This window comes from Sceloporus undulatus, chromosome 1 (genome assembly GCF_019175285.1).
Source record: "Sceloporus undulatus isolate JIND9_A2432 ecotype Alabama chromosome 1, SceUnd_v1.1, whole genome shotgun sequence".
Taxonomy (NCBI): Eukaryota; Metazoa; Chordata; class Lepidosauria; order Squamata; family Phrynosomatidae; genus Sceloporus; species Sceloporus undulatus.
This window is the reverse complement of record NC_056522.1, coordinates 120,663,978-120,677,512: the sequence shown is the minus strand read 5'-3', so window position 1 is coordinate 120,677,512 and position 13,535 is coordinate 120,663,978. Positions and strand designations below refer to the sequence as shown.

At 36.7% G+C, this 13,535-nt stretch overlaps 1 protein-coding gene across 4 annotated transcripts in view; it reads right to left on the bottom strand.

The window, feature by feature from the left end:
- EPHA7 (EPH receptor A7) overlaps nt 1-13,535 on the bottom strand; it is a 229,865-nt gene that overhangs the window by 17,138 nt on the left and 199,192 nt on the right. For 3 of the 4 annotated variants that reach the window (XM_042454981.1, XM_042454999.1, XM_042455008.1), the window contains exons 8-14: nt 12,460-12,568; nt 10,962-11,017; nt 7,978-8,103; nt 5,250-5,435; nt 4,590-4,651; nt 3,375-3,584; nt 1,799-1,948 (exon numbers count right to left, since the gene is read on the bottom strand). In XM_042454981.1, the coding sequence (XP_042310915.1) occupies nt 1,799-1,948; nt 3,375-3,584; nt 4,590-4,651; nt 5,250-5,435; nt 7,978-8,103; nt 10,962-11,017; nt 12,460-12,568 (899 nt within the window). The remainder of the gene's footprint in view (nt 1-1,798; nt 1,949-3,374; nt 3,585-4,589; nt 4,652-5,249; nt 5,436-7,977; nt 8,104-10,961; nt 11,018-12,459; nt 12,569-13,535) is intronic. The other variant, XM_042454990.1, reaches the window with a different exon arrangement.

Here is a 13,535-nt window from a genome sequence, read left to right as displayed (position 1 = left end):
TGCCAAAAAACTAACCTCATGTTGACCTCATGTTTCAAAATAAATAAATAAATAAACAAACAAATAAATAAAGTGCCAGATTACACATGTCACTAAGGCCAAACAACTTGTCTACTGAGTATTTTTGTTAAAAAAAATTGTGCCAGAATTGAAAACTGCTCCGGAGGGATAATCTGCACTGAACCCATGCATAATATGCTCAAACACATGTTTAAAAGCTGCTAAAAGGACAAGTCCATCTTCCTTATTCAAAAATATGTTTAGTTTCTGTAAGGAATAAGCTCAAGGGTTAGTCACAGGAGATCTCTATATTGAAAACAAAACTCATAGATGTTTGTGTAAGAGCTACTTTGAGTATCATGAAAACATCCCCTCATTCTGCACCTGTGTAAACAAGCTTGGGGCCAAGATCAAGGGTGTGGAGATGACTAAATATTTTCATTTTATTCTCTTATTTTGGAAGAAAAAAAGACACTCTGAGTCTAAGAAGATACATGCCATGTCATCTATTGTTTTCCAAGAGTGCTGTTTTTCCATTAAAGGAGAGCGACATCATTTTGTTTGAAAAGAATATGGAATGAAAATTTTGATCAGTAGAAAATGAACTGAAGGAAACTGCTGTTGCAGATGAAAGTTATTCCATTCTCTGTGCCCTTTTTTAACAAGTAGATTTTTTATTATAATAAACTTCTTGTTCTGTGTATATTTTAAAATTATGTTATATCTTATAGACTATCAGTTGTGAAAATGTGCAGATGTTCTCAGCCACTGAATAAGAACAAACTATCAAACGTTTGTTGTTTCACATTGGTTCATATCAACAAGAAACATGTTTAAGACTTCCCATCTACAGCACAAGGAGAAATTAAGTAAGAGTTTACAAGCCATGAAAAGAAGCTTAATGCACATCTCCCAGTTTCCTTCTCACCAAAGGAAAATAGGTGGAATAAAAGTATTTCAGGATAAAGATGTTTGAGGAATTTGAGCTGCATGAATTCTGATAGTAATCACTTGCATCTGGACCAATGTACAAAACAGGATGAAGTTATCTTTCAGATATCTCCCTTCTCTGAATTTTATGATGCAAAGTTATTGGCCAATTTCCAACTCCTCAATTTAAAAATGCATATTTAAGAATAATATACTTTTAGGAAAATATGTTTTGAGAAGAAAATATGTTTACAAATATATATTTTAACATGAATTTTCTCATTAAAAAAATAAATTAATTCAAAAAATATTAAAGAGAATTAGGAATGTCACATTCAAAAGTGGTATCAACTAGAAATGGAATGATTTACCCATTCCTTTAAAAGGGTATAAAATAAAGCAGGACTGGAAAAATCCAAGGCATGTATGAAGGCCATATACTATTTGTATCTTGAATTTCACTCACTAGTTTATGATTTTTAAAAATGCATTAGTATGCTTTTTCATGAATTTGATATGGCAATTTACAAAACAATAAAAGACTACAATTAGCTACTGTTATAGATTTTAAAAAGATTTTAAAAACAGATACAGATTTGGAGGATTTCGTTTAATATCAAACTTGGCATTAAATCAGCTTTAATATTTAGAAAAGCAAAAAAATACATATAAGAATATGGCTCATGTTATTTTCTTTCAAAATGAGTTTCTGTTCTACATTTATTAACCCAAAATACTAGCTGTTTTTACTGTCTTCACATATCCCTTGAGGAAAAAAATACTGAAATGATTTTACTCACAAGTTCCACCTATCTGTACATGACTGGCAAAAGAAAAAGCAAGTAATGGTTACAATTTTGGAACTTACATCTTGATTTGACATATCCCAGTATGGCCTCTCTCCGTAAGACATTACTTCCCACATAACTATTCCATAACTCCATACATCACTTGCTGATGTAAACTTTCTATACTGTATGGCTTCTGGAGCTGTCCATCTTACTGGTATTTTGCCACCCTATAGAAGAAGAACATATTTTTCAAACAAAAGGCACCTTAACAGATTTTCACCTTCTGGAAACAAGAAAAGAAAATTAAAATTGATGAAAAAAAAAACATAGCTAGGGTTTCACCTTTAATTTTGTGGAATGTCAAAGATGTTCATTAGCTACATACCATTTCCCTCTACAAAGTCAGCTTACATTATGTGTACAGTCATGTAGTGAGATATAACTGGAGTATATCAGCTCAGTTCACTGCAGGAATCCAATGTTTTAAATATTCTCTCCCTTTGCACTTTTAAAACTAGCTAACAGTGTCGGGGGGGGGGGGGAGAGCTTACTAGGAGAGTGCCTGGGACTGTCTTTGTCTAGATGCTATAATCCAACATTTGGAGTATAGCTACTTGTAACCACTACAGGTGTGGATCAAGGATACTGAACACCCTATTGAGCACTGCTGAATAGTCTCTGGAAGCTGTGTAATGTAGTGATGAGCTGCCTATTAAAGTTTGCAAGTAACAGCCCTGTACAATCGTAGTCATTCTTAGCATGAGTCAGGACTCTAAGAACTTTGTTTAACAGAAATGTGAGATATAAATAAAATAGATAGATAGATAACTTTCACCCCTAAATGTTTATTGCAATTCATTACAAGAAGGGTGTTGAACTGATTGTCCCAATCAGATATTTTAATTAATATCAAGAAGTGTTTTGGGTTGATTGATCTGGATATGTCTGGCTAGAAGCTGCTATGGCCAAGAGCTGTTGCTGACGCATTTTCCAAATGATTGTTTTAATCCATTACTCACTACTGATGAGATCTGTCCTTGCATCCTAATATCTATATTTGATTTGCCTTATTATCCATGTTGTTGAGAACAATGGTAAAAAGAACAGTTTCCCATTCCTGGTCTGTCATCTATAATTTTCATTTTTATCCCATTATGATACTTCTCAACATGAGACAACTTCCACTGGTGGAAAAGAATTCTGAGTGCGTACTGGAATGGAGGATGTGGGCTGCTGAAAGTCCTTTTCCCAGAGGGCAGACACATACTGTACTGTCTAGTGCTGAAAATTTCACTACTGCCTCTTTCACTACTGTCTTTTTCACGCATTCGGGCTCAAGGTACAAACAGTAGCCAAGACAGTGACGTTGCCCATAGGTTTCCTCATGTCACTGTAAAAATGTGCATGTGCCAGAATATTATAAATTAATATAGAATTCCAAAAAAAATTTCCCCCCCCTGCCAGCCTGTCCTCTTATTCATTTCAAATGCCTCCTTCTCCACTGTTAAGGAAATATTCCAAATATATCATAAACTTCAGTATCCTAAGGAAATCCCCCTCAGGTAGTACTGCTTCTTCTATTTCACACCACCAAGAAAAGAGCAAATAGATAAGATGTTCTTGAGTGGGTCGTATGCCCAGAATATAACTTACCGTTGTAGTGTAGACAGCTTCAGGGTCATCTTCTATAACTCTGGAGAGGCCAAAATCTGATACTTTACAAACAAGATTGCTGTTGACTAGGATGTTTCGTGCTGCTAAATCCCTGTGCACATATCCCATATCAGCCAAGTATCTCATTCCAGCAGCAATTCCTCTCAACATTCCCACCAGCTGAATTACAGTAAATTGCCCATCATGTTTCTGGAGTGAAGACAGAAGCAGAGAAATACTACTTGGCACTGTTGACATGGAAGGAGATATTCAGTTTTTAAAAAATAGTTTTTATAGTTTAGGCATCTTATCTGGAGATATTTGGTTTTAATTCTCTCTGTACTTTAAAGGTGCACACACACTGTGCTCTGTATTGTACATGCAACGCACAGTATGCCCCAGTCACACACACAACACATCTCCCATAGCCCACATATGTCAGTTAGGGTTCTGCAGTCCCTCCAGTGTAATCTATCCTCCCCTTTTTAGCAATGGATGGGACACATGAATAGGCCTAATTGAATATAACATGTCTATCTTTACATCCTAGCTCATAAAAAGGAAAAAAAAATCTTACACAATGGTGGAGAAATACAGAAATCTGAGGGAAGAATACTGACCATCAGTTTTAATGGTATGAATATAATTAAAGAGCAAAAGAGTGTTGGGTGAGGGATTTTGGTAAGAATTGACTAACACTTATTTTTTTTTTCATACTGTATCTGAGATTTTGGGATGGAAAGAATGTGAGATTTTAAAATGTGTTTTGGCAGAGCTTTTCAGGTTATTTACCAAAAATGGTAAACAGACACAATGCTAATATGGGGACTTTAAAAAAAATCTGTCATTTCTGAATTACTGCTGCATTTAATTTAAGGACCCTTTTTTTCTTTCTACAATACTGCAAAGATACAAGTGTGTTTTTGAAGCATGTGTTCCCACAATATAGCTTTAGGCTTCTGTGATAGCTTCTATCATAGTAATCAAAACCACAATATCTGTCCCACATTGGATCACTTAGATGGCCAAAAATGTTTCTGTTTGATCCCGTCTGGTCTTCTAATTTCTAATCTGATTTTACTGAGACCATTCAGAGATCTCTTAACAATTGGCATGTTCTCATTTTATACTGAAAATGTTTTATTATGCTAAATTGGTAGCATATATATTTTATTTTTGAAGTGCTATATATATTTCCCTCAGGCACTCACTCACCCTGAGAAATGCATCCAGTGCTCCATTCTCCATGTATTCTATTACAATCATTACTGGTTTCCCTAAAAAAAAAATCATGAAGAAGAAAGGGGATTGGAGAAACAAAAAAGAAAGAAAAAGTAAAAAGGAAGCACATTTTGTTTATAAAAATCATAGTCTGAGCAAAGCTGTTCCCCCCCAGCCCCATTCATGATGAAACATATGTTGTTCCTTCAAATAACCCGAGACACAAATGCTTCTAAAGCTTCTAACATAGTTCTTGAGATTTAATAAATCCTTAAATGTCTGTGTGGAGAATATGGTCATGATTCGTAAAATTAAACCATACAAATCAAAATGTCAGTGTGTTCTCCTGACTCCTGCTGTGTGAATAGGACTCCAGGAAAATGACACCTCAGATAATATGAAAGGACATAAGGAACCTTAACTTTCTGCATGGTATTGGAGGAGAAATGACACCAGCCAGTCTCTTTCGCTCTCTCTTTTCATCATGAAGAAATCTTAAATGTTTGTCTCAAGTTGTAGCACAAACTAACACTGCTTCAGTTAAGTCACATATCAAGAGAAAAAAATCAATTAATCCAGGCAGTACATCTTTCTCTCCTTTGAACATGAAAACACAACAATTTACAAATTTAGATGTTGTCTGATGAGACTTACCTCTGGTGACAACCCCTTCTAAATGGACAACATTGGGGTGGTCAAACTGTCCCATGATGCTTGCCTCACAAAGAAAATCTCTTCTCTGCTTTTCAGTATAGCCAACCTTTAAGGTTTTAATAGCCACTGCAACATCTCTCTTGCCTGGAAGCTTTAGGCGGCCACTGCACACTTCACCAAACTCTCCTGTAATGGAAAATGTATTATGCACTAATGAACCACTCTAGTTCATCATTATAGGAAACCAAAATACAAACTACATATTCATTCAGTGCTGCCGCATTTTATTTTTATCATTTAAATCATATTAAGAACAGCATAATGCTGTCAACCTTAACAGTCCACATGGAAAGTACTGTAACTGGGAATTGCCCCCCTAAAATCAAAGGGATTTAAAACTACTTTGGCATGATTAGACCCTAAATCGCAACATTTCAGTCTCTTCTGTAATAACTTGGAAAAGCTATAATAATCCAAGGCATGTAAACAGAGACAATAGTACAGTAGACAGACAGCAATGCCTGTGCATAATAGGTGGTATCATAAACATGTCAGAAGAAAAAGCAGAAAATTGCAGTGCCCTCAACAAAATCAAACATGTACATCAACTATTTCAAGAACTGAGAGCTTTTATTCCACAGCCAATTGTACGATAGCTGAGGAACATGATGAAATTTTGATACCACTTGTCTGTCACTTACACAGATATTCCATACTTTTATATTTGATATGAATGACAGAGGCATTTGTTCTTGCCTTTGTCAGCACACTTCAATTGGCACACTTCTCTCTAAGTCTTCTCTGGAACATACAATCCTTGACCGTCCTACACCATAAATAAGTCTAGTAGAGTCAGCCCTCTGTATCCACAGATTCTTTATCCATGGATTCAACAAACTCCATGGCTTGAAAATATTTAAAAAAAAAATACACATTCCAAAAAGTAACCCCTGATTTTTGCTGTTTTATATAAGAAAAGCCATTTCACTGTGCCACTGGCATAGTGAGTATCCACAGATTTTGGTCCTGGAACCAAATCACAGCAGATACTAAGGGCCCATTGTACAAAGACTGCTCCACTAAAGGAACTGGCATATTAGATTTGCCTCTGTGTGCCTGCAGCCCTCTGAGTTTCTAAACATAAAATCAACCAGATTTTTTTAAAATGTAAAATTTGGAAGCCATATTACAGAACTTAACATCAGGGATTTGTCCATTTGCCTATCTTCCAATTAGGAGTATGGGCAGTCTTGTTTTCTTCATATTTTCCAAATTATCTTGGCTTTGTAGGACATGGAATATGCCTATCTTGGCTTTGTATTACATGGGAACTTAGGTGTTTATTCCTAACTTACATTAGCCTATGTTCTTCACCTGGGTTAATGCATTTTCCCATTGACTGGGATGTGTTTGTTCATTAGAAAAGCAGCCATTCACACTTAAAAATATGCATATTGTTTAGCTTCTGCATATACATGCCTTCAGTTGGGAGTTCAAAATGTGGCTCCAGTATCTCAAAGCAAAAGGCTGGCACTACAGCCTTGGGGAGGACAACAGAATTTGGTGTTTCTTCAAATGCATCATTAAGGTTTTCTAAAGCGTAAATCCAATGCGGCACTGTAGCTCCAGTAGAACTTCCTTCCTCCTCTCTCCTTCTACCCAATGTAGCCCCTAAAAATGCCTGAAAACTGGCTAGCCCTCCAGACTAAGGTTAGGTGGAACTGTGGTGGAAAGGACAGATGGTAACATCCAACCTTTTCTCAAGTCTAGATCCAGTTTAAGTCTCCAATCTTATACATACTAAGGGGGTGGGGAGGAGTAAGCCCCATTGTACTGACTGGAAATTACTTTCCAGAAAACGCACACTCGCACACTTAAATATTGTTTCAGATTTGTTTTTTTAAATAACCCTCCCCACAACTGTGCATAATTTACACTAGTTGTCACATTGCTGTAAGGGTGATTTAATGAAAAATCGGACTCTAAAAGTACAGCATAAAGCAACAGGAAATCAAAGAATGTTTCCTTCAGGAGTCTCAGGTATTTGATATTTTTCTTGCCCATGGATACTTAATTTCACTACATGAACTAGTGTAATAAAAGTGTCACAGATCTTATTAATGCAAACAAATGGAAACAGGTTTCTAGAGCACGAACACCACTGCCTAAGTATGTAGAAAAAGCAAGAAAAGCAATGTAATGACAGTACAATTACCATCACTCACAAGACCGAAGACAAGGACTTCTTGTAGCAATAAAATACATTTGAAATGACACCAAAAACAGTTTCTCAAAAACCTTGCTCTTTAAATCTAATTTCTAGTTATAAAAAAGCATGATCTAATTTGAATTGTGGACCTCTTCTAAGTAAGCATGACTTCAGAGCTTAACAGAAATATTTTCACAAATATATGGCCGCTGGGATTTGAACTCAAATGCACTTCCTTCTCTTAATAATATGTGAAAAGGAATAATGATACTTGCATTTCTAATATGAAATATCCAATTAATTTCCTACTTGGGAATACACACACATGTACGTTTATGATCAATGCATTATTTATTTATTTTATATTTAGGACAAGCACAGATTTGTTGCTTTAAAACAGTCTAGTACAAGAAGAAAAGCTCCATATACAAGATATAATTATTTGCCTGTCATCATGATATATGAGTTTCGATCCTGGCTAAATGGAAGAATTGTATAAAGAAGCCTCAGCCACCTTACCTGCACCAATCACACGCTCTATTTTAATACAGGAGGCATCTAACTCCTTGGCGAATTGATGGACAGCTCTATTTGGATCTTCATAGGTTTCAGGGTCAATGTAGGTTTTGGTGCCTGGAAATTTAACTGTAATGATGTAAGAAAGCATGACTGTGATGAAGTAAAGCACTTATTGTGCAGCCAACCCTGGAATTCCATCATGCAAAATGCTTGCTAGAGCAGTCAAGTCCCTGCCACACCAGGGATATTACCAGATAGACGTCTCCTAGAACTACCTACTGAAAGACCACACCACAAAGCTATTCTGTCCCCCTTAACAGATTTCCTATGACATAAAAAGGGATGGAAGAAGCAGTGAGGTTTAAAAATGGAATATGACAATGCCTGGGTACAGTTCAACATTTGGTGAATGGGGCAGTGACTCTGCACTACAAATGCCTATGGTAATTTGGAAGCACCAGCTCTGAATACAGGCATACCTTGCTAATATGGTGGGTTGTTCCAGACCACTGCCATAAAGGCAATTATCGCCAAAGCGAATACAGTCTCCCCTTGTCAGTGCAAAGCATAAAAAGATACCTAAACTATCATTTATTTCTTAATATACTGTGAGATGCAGCTCCCACCCCATATAATTTTTAGGCAACACAATGGCTTGATCACTGGGATTCAAGAAAAAGAAAAGATCCCATTGCTTTCCAAAAAGCTCTACATTCACAGACAATATATTAAGTAGGGATTTCACATTTCAACTGCAGCAACTGGATTTATCAAAATTATGCTGGGGGAAAGCAAGGCTATTGATATGGAGGTCACTCATTCAGCTGAATGGTCATATTGAGATTTTGTGAGAAATTATTTCAGATTTTCCACAGAGGTTAATTTTGCTGCACTGCACTTTTCAATAGGTTTAGGGCTAATCACAATGATAATGGCTCAGCTCCTGGAGCTGATAAGTGCTCATTTTTTATTTACATCCACAACCAGAAGGGAAAAAGAACTGAAAACAATAGGTTAGCCATCTATATTGTGCTTTCAAGCAAGCAGATGGAGAATGAGCTATCTTCTTGCACTTGCGATAAGGGGCCTGGATTGGAAGTAACCTTGTGAATCTCAAATGGGTCTCTGATGGTACTTTATTCAAGCTGTCATAAAACATTTTGACAGGCCAGAGCTTTCTTGGCATACCAACATGAAGTACTGCTGCCTCAAATTCAAAGACATTGTTAAAAGAAAATGGTAGGAGGAAACAAAATGTAAATTGGAATTGGTTGATTAAACTCTTCCATTGTATTTATACCCTTAAAAATGTAGCACTTGAGGTTATTGAAAGTTGAGGGGGATTGAAAGGGTAGACTAGACATTTATTAAATCCACTGCTCTGAACACAAGTTAAAAGGTTGCTGTTTCAGGTTACTGTGAAAATCCATTCTTATAATTCAGCATGTAAGAAAATTGTCTAGATATCACAGGAACAAAATTGGAAATGGCTGGTGACTAAGGAATGATGTTTATTTTCTCCCTGGAAACAATGATCATATCAAATTAAATACTATGCTTTCTATCAAAAGGCTCTGAAAAACAGTTAAAAAGAAGAGTTGTAAGACTTTTCAGAAAGCTTCATGGTAGGTAATCTTTTCTGACATATTTTAAACTTCCCTTGATATTGGATAACTAGATTTCTTGAAAGGTATACAATGAAGGAATGAAGTGTTATTTTCAATTTCAGTTTCTGACTATTAAGTCTAGGCTGTTAACCTATTTACATTTTCTCCGAAAGTTAAAATAAAGCATGCCATGGAAATGCATTCTTTGGTTAGCAATTTCACTTTCCCTATAGATATATGTTAAAGGAAAAACAATTAATTTTCTTTTCTTCTCAGACATTATTTGGCAGGGAATCTTTACAAGAAAGTATTTGAAAGATGGAAAGATTCACACTGCAATTCAAATGAGGCAATTTTAGTAAGATGCTCACCTCCCAGAGTAGCTCCATCTCAATAGTGAGACTTTTGGAATTGCATTATTTTGAAAACAAGGAGCACTCAGAATGTGACAATCCTGATTCCATTTACTATTTACTCTGCAAAGTGAAGATAGGGTATTTTCAATCTGTACTTCACTGAAATGGGTAGCATCTAAATAATTTCCCTTCAGCAGAGGAGGATTTTGTCAGCAGAATGGGGACATAGTTTTCAGTAGTTCTTGCTTCTCCACTGAACCACCACTCCCTTCATCCCCAAATCCTGCCAGTTGAATGGAGGAAGTATCTATTTTAGTCAACTCCCTCTCTCTCTCATTTGAGATTCACAAGGTTACTTCCAATCCAGGCCCCTTATCGCAAGTGCAAGAAGATAGTCTCTAAAGTGCTCTATGCCCTTACAAATCTGCTGTTGACAACTGGGGTATCCTGTGGAGATGAGTCTGGATGCTGCAAAGGGAATGGGGAAGTAAAAAACTGGTTCCTTCTAGAAACTGTTTGACTGAAGTCTATTCTACATCTCAGTTTCTAAATTCTATCAATATCATGTTGGCTAACAACTGAAACAAATTTAGAAAGGTTGTTATTTTTAAAAACAACAAAAATCTTTTCAAAGTCAGACATAAAATGATGACAAAATAAAATACAAATGGCTAAGAAATAATCACAGTATCTCAGGGGGATCATTAGGTTACTGTGAAATTATTATCCAAAAGAAACCAATGGCAAAAGTGGTTTGAAAGCAACCATGCTTCATAGAAATGTACAGCAATAAAATCTGTGAACAGTGTTTATTTTATTTTGTGTCCTTTTGGAAGAGGTCATAGATCTTAGGAGGTATTTAACTTCACACTTGCTTTTAACACAGCATTTTAAATTTTATTATGTATTTTCTTCTCCGCAAGAACGTTATTTTAGTATTGTTCCTATCTTGTTACTGCCTGTCCCAATGCATTATAATTGGTTTGGAAATTCCTGGGGGAAATAATAGCAAAACACTTACAATGAAAGTAAAGTTCTTCATCTCCTTCTTGATCAGCTTTGCTGTAGCCACAATGCCTAGAAAAACACACACCAAGAAAGAAAAAGTTTCACTATAAAATAAACATCTTCCATACTTTGATCCTCCTTTCTGAATCATGAAAGTACTAATAATATATACAGTTGTCCCCCCTGATTTGCGAACTTGAAATTTGCGAATTTGGTTATTCGCGAGGTCTCTCCTGACCCCTCCCCCATGCCAGTTGATCCAGGCATCGGAGGGGTCAGGAGAAAGCTTGCACGACCCCTTCTATCTCCCCTCCGATGTCCAGATTGGGTGATCCAGGCATGGCAAAGGTGGAGAGACGCGAAAATTCTGTCAGACCAAGCGGTCAAATTCATTTTGACCATTGTGAATTAAAGTTATACGGTGTGTCATACTTGTTCTTAAATCCACTCAATATACAGCCGTCCCTCCATATTCGTGCGGGTTGGGGCGAAGGACCCCATGAATATGGAAAAATGGCAAATGGTAATCTAGGCATGGCATGGATGGAGAAAGACCCCCACAGGTCTCCTCCAGACCCCTGCCATGCCTGGATCACCTAATCCAGGCATGGGAGAGGTGGAGAAAGACCCCTGCAGGCTCCCTCCTGACCCCTGCCATGCTTGGATCGGGTGATCCAAGCATGGCAGGGGTCCGGAGGGGACCCACACAGGCCTTCTCATGGAGGGAGGAGTTATTCACAATTTTTCCATATTCATTGGGGGTCCTTTGCCCCTAAACCCTGCAAATATGGAAGGACGATTGTATATTGAGTGGACATAAGAAAAAGTATGAAGCTACACATTGTATAACTTTAATTCACAATGGTCAAAATGAATTTGACTGCTAAGTCTGACAGAATTTCCCAGGAGGTGTATGCCTGTTTGAATGAGGAACAGTGCATTTCAGTGACCAAACATTTTTATCTGCTTCAAAGCTGTGAACAGAAAAGTAATTCTGTGTGTTTACGGGGGAATGTGGGACCCCTGGAGAAATACTGTATTTTTGTACTATATTTATCTGGAGACTTTTTGATTCTCTGGAGTCTCTCTTATAGAATGGAGGAACCATTTGGCTGCTCACTATTTGTCATAAATAACACATTGACTTCAATGAAGTTGTTTAAATAAATGATGGTTCTATTGGCATAAATTTGTTGAACACTCATGCCATAAAGTGAAAAATGTGTGATCATTAAACATTAGAATATATTAACCTAACAATATTCTAGATGGAAAAAACAAACAAAAAACAATAGCATGATTTGCAGTTTCAAAAAAGACCAGTAACTCTCCCCGCAAGCTATAGTGGTTAATAATGTCTAAAATTTATAAAATTGTTTATAATATCTAAAAAGGCAAACATGTCTAAAGAAGTATTTTGCATAAAATAGCTACGAATTAGCAATTAATACTCATTTAGTTATCCCTATTTTTAACACAGGCTAAAATCACCTTAATACTTGAGAAAGTACCTTCGTCCAATGATGAAGCCAAATACCATGAAGACCAGAATGATAGTGCCTGCCACAGCTACTACAGCTATGATTATTACAGGATTCTGTTCACTGGAGACAGCGGTGGCTACCAACAAGAAAAAGAAAACATTGAAGATCAATTTCAAAATGCAGAACCTAAAACAAAAATAGGCAAACTGGTACTGCTTTGGAAACAGCTTTCATCTGTTATAATCTAAAATGTAGCATGTGTTAAGAGATGGAAATAAATTTTGTAATTATTCACATTGGGAAGAATAATAGACCAGATAAAATTTTGTGCATTTTTCTCCTGGTAATCAAATGTCCAAAGGTGTTGTAGAGGAATTATTGTGCAGAAATGCATGCAGGCATATGTTATGCTACACATGTAGAAGAGTTATTTCAACACTGCACAATAGCCCTATTCAGCTGTCAGAGGAACAAGCAGAGTTGCACTTCCACAGCCATTGTGCATGGGGATGAGGCAAGAGGGTAGATTGTGCAGGTGCAAATGCACAATGGATGTACAAAAAGGTACATCTGTATTTGTCTGTGCCCCATCAATGTACATTGGCTATCCAAGCATGCTCATTCCTGAGCATGGGATTAATAATGTTGCTTTTCTGAATGGGAGTTGCATAACTCTATTTTGACACAACTGGGGTAGCAATAGCAAGAGCATGTACATTTCTATAACACTTATTAGTGAACTAAGTACTCCCTAAGTGGTTCATAATGCATTAGCTAATTGTCCCCATCAAGCTGGGTACTCATTTTAGCAACCTATGAAAGGATGGAAGGCTGAGTGGACCTTGGAGCCCTACCTGGGATCAAACTCACAATCTTGTGGCTGCAGTACTGGCATTTAACCACTGTTCCAGTAGGGCTCTCTGGTAGTGGATATTTATGCCATGATAAGGCAATGTAGGATATAGTAAATAAACTATAAACTATATGTTTATAGTAACGTCCTGCTTATTTTGGTATTTTGTTCACAACCAGTCTTTCTGCCTTGTATGCTTTTTCCTTTGGGCTCTGGGGTCTCATCTGCTCTTACACCTTTCTTGCCTTAT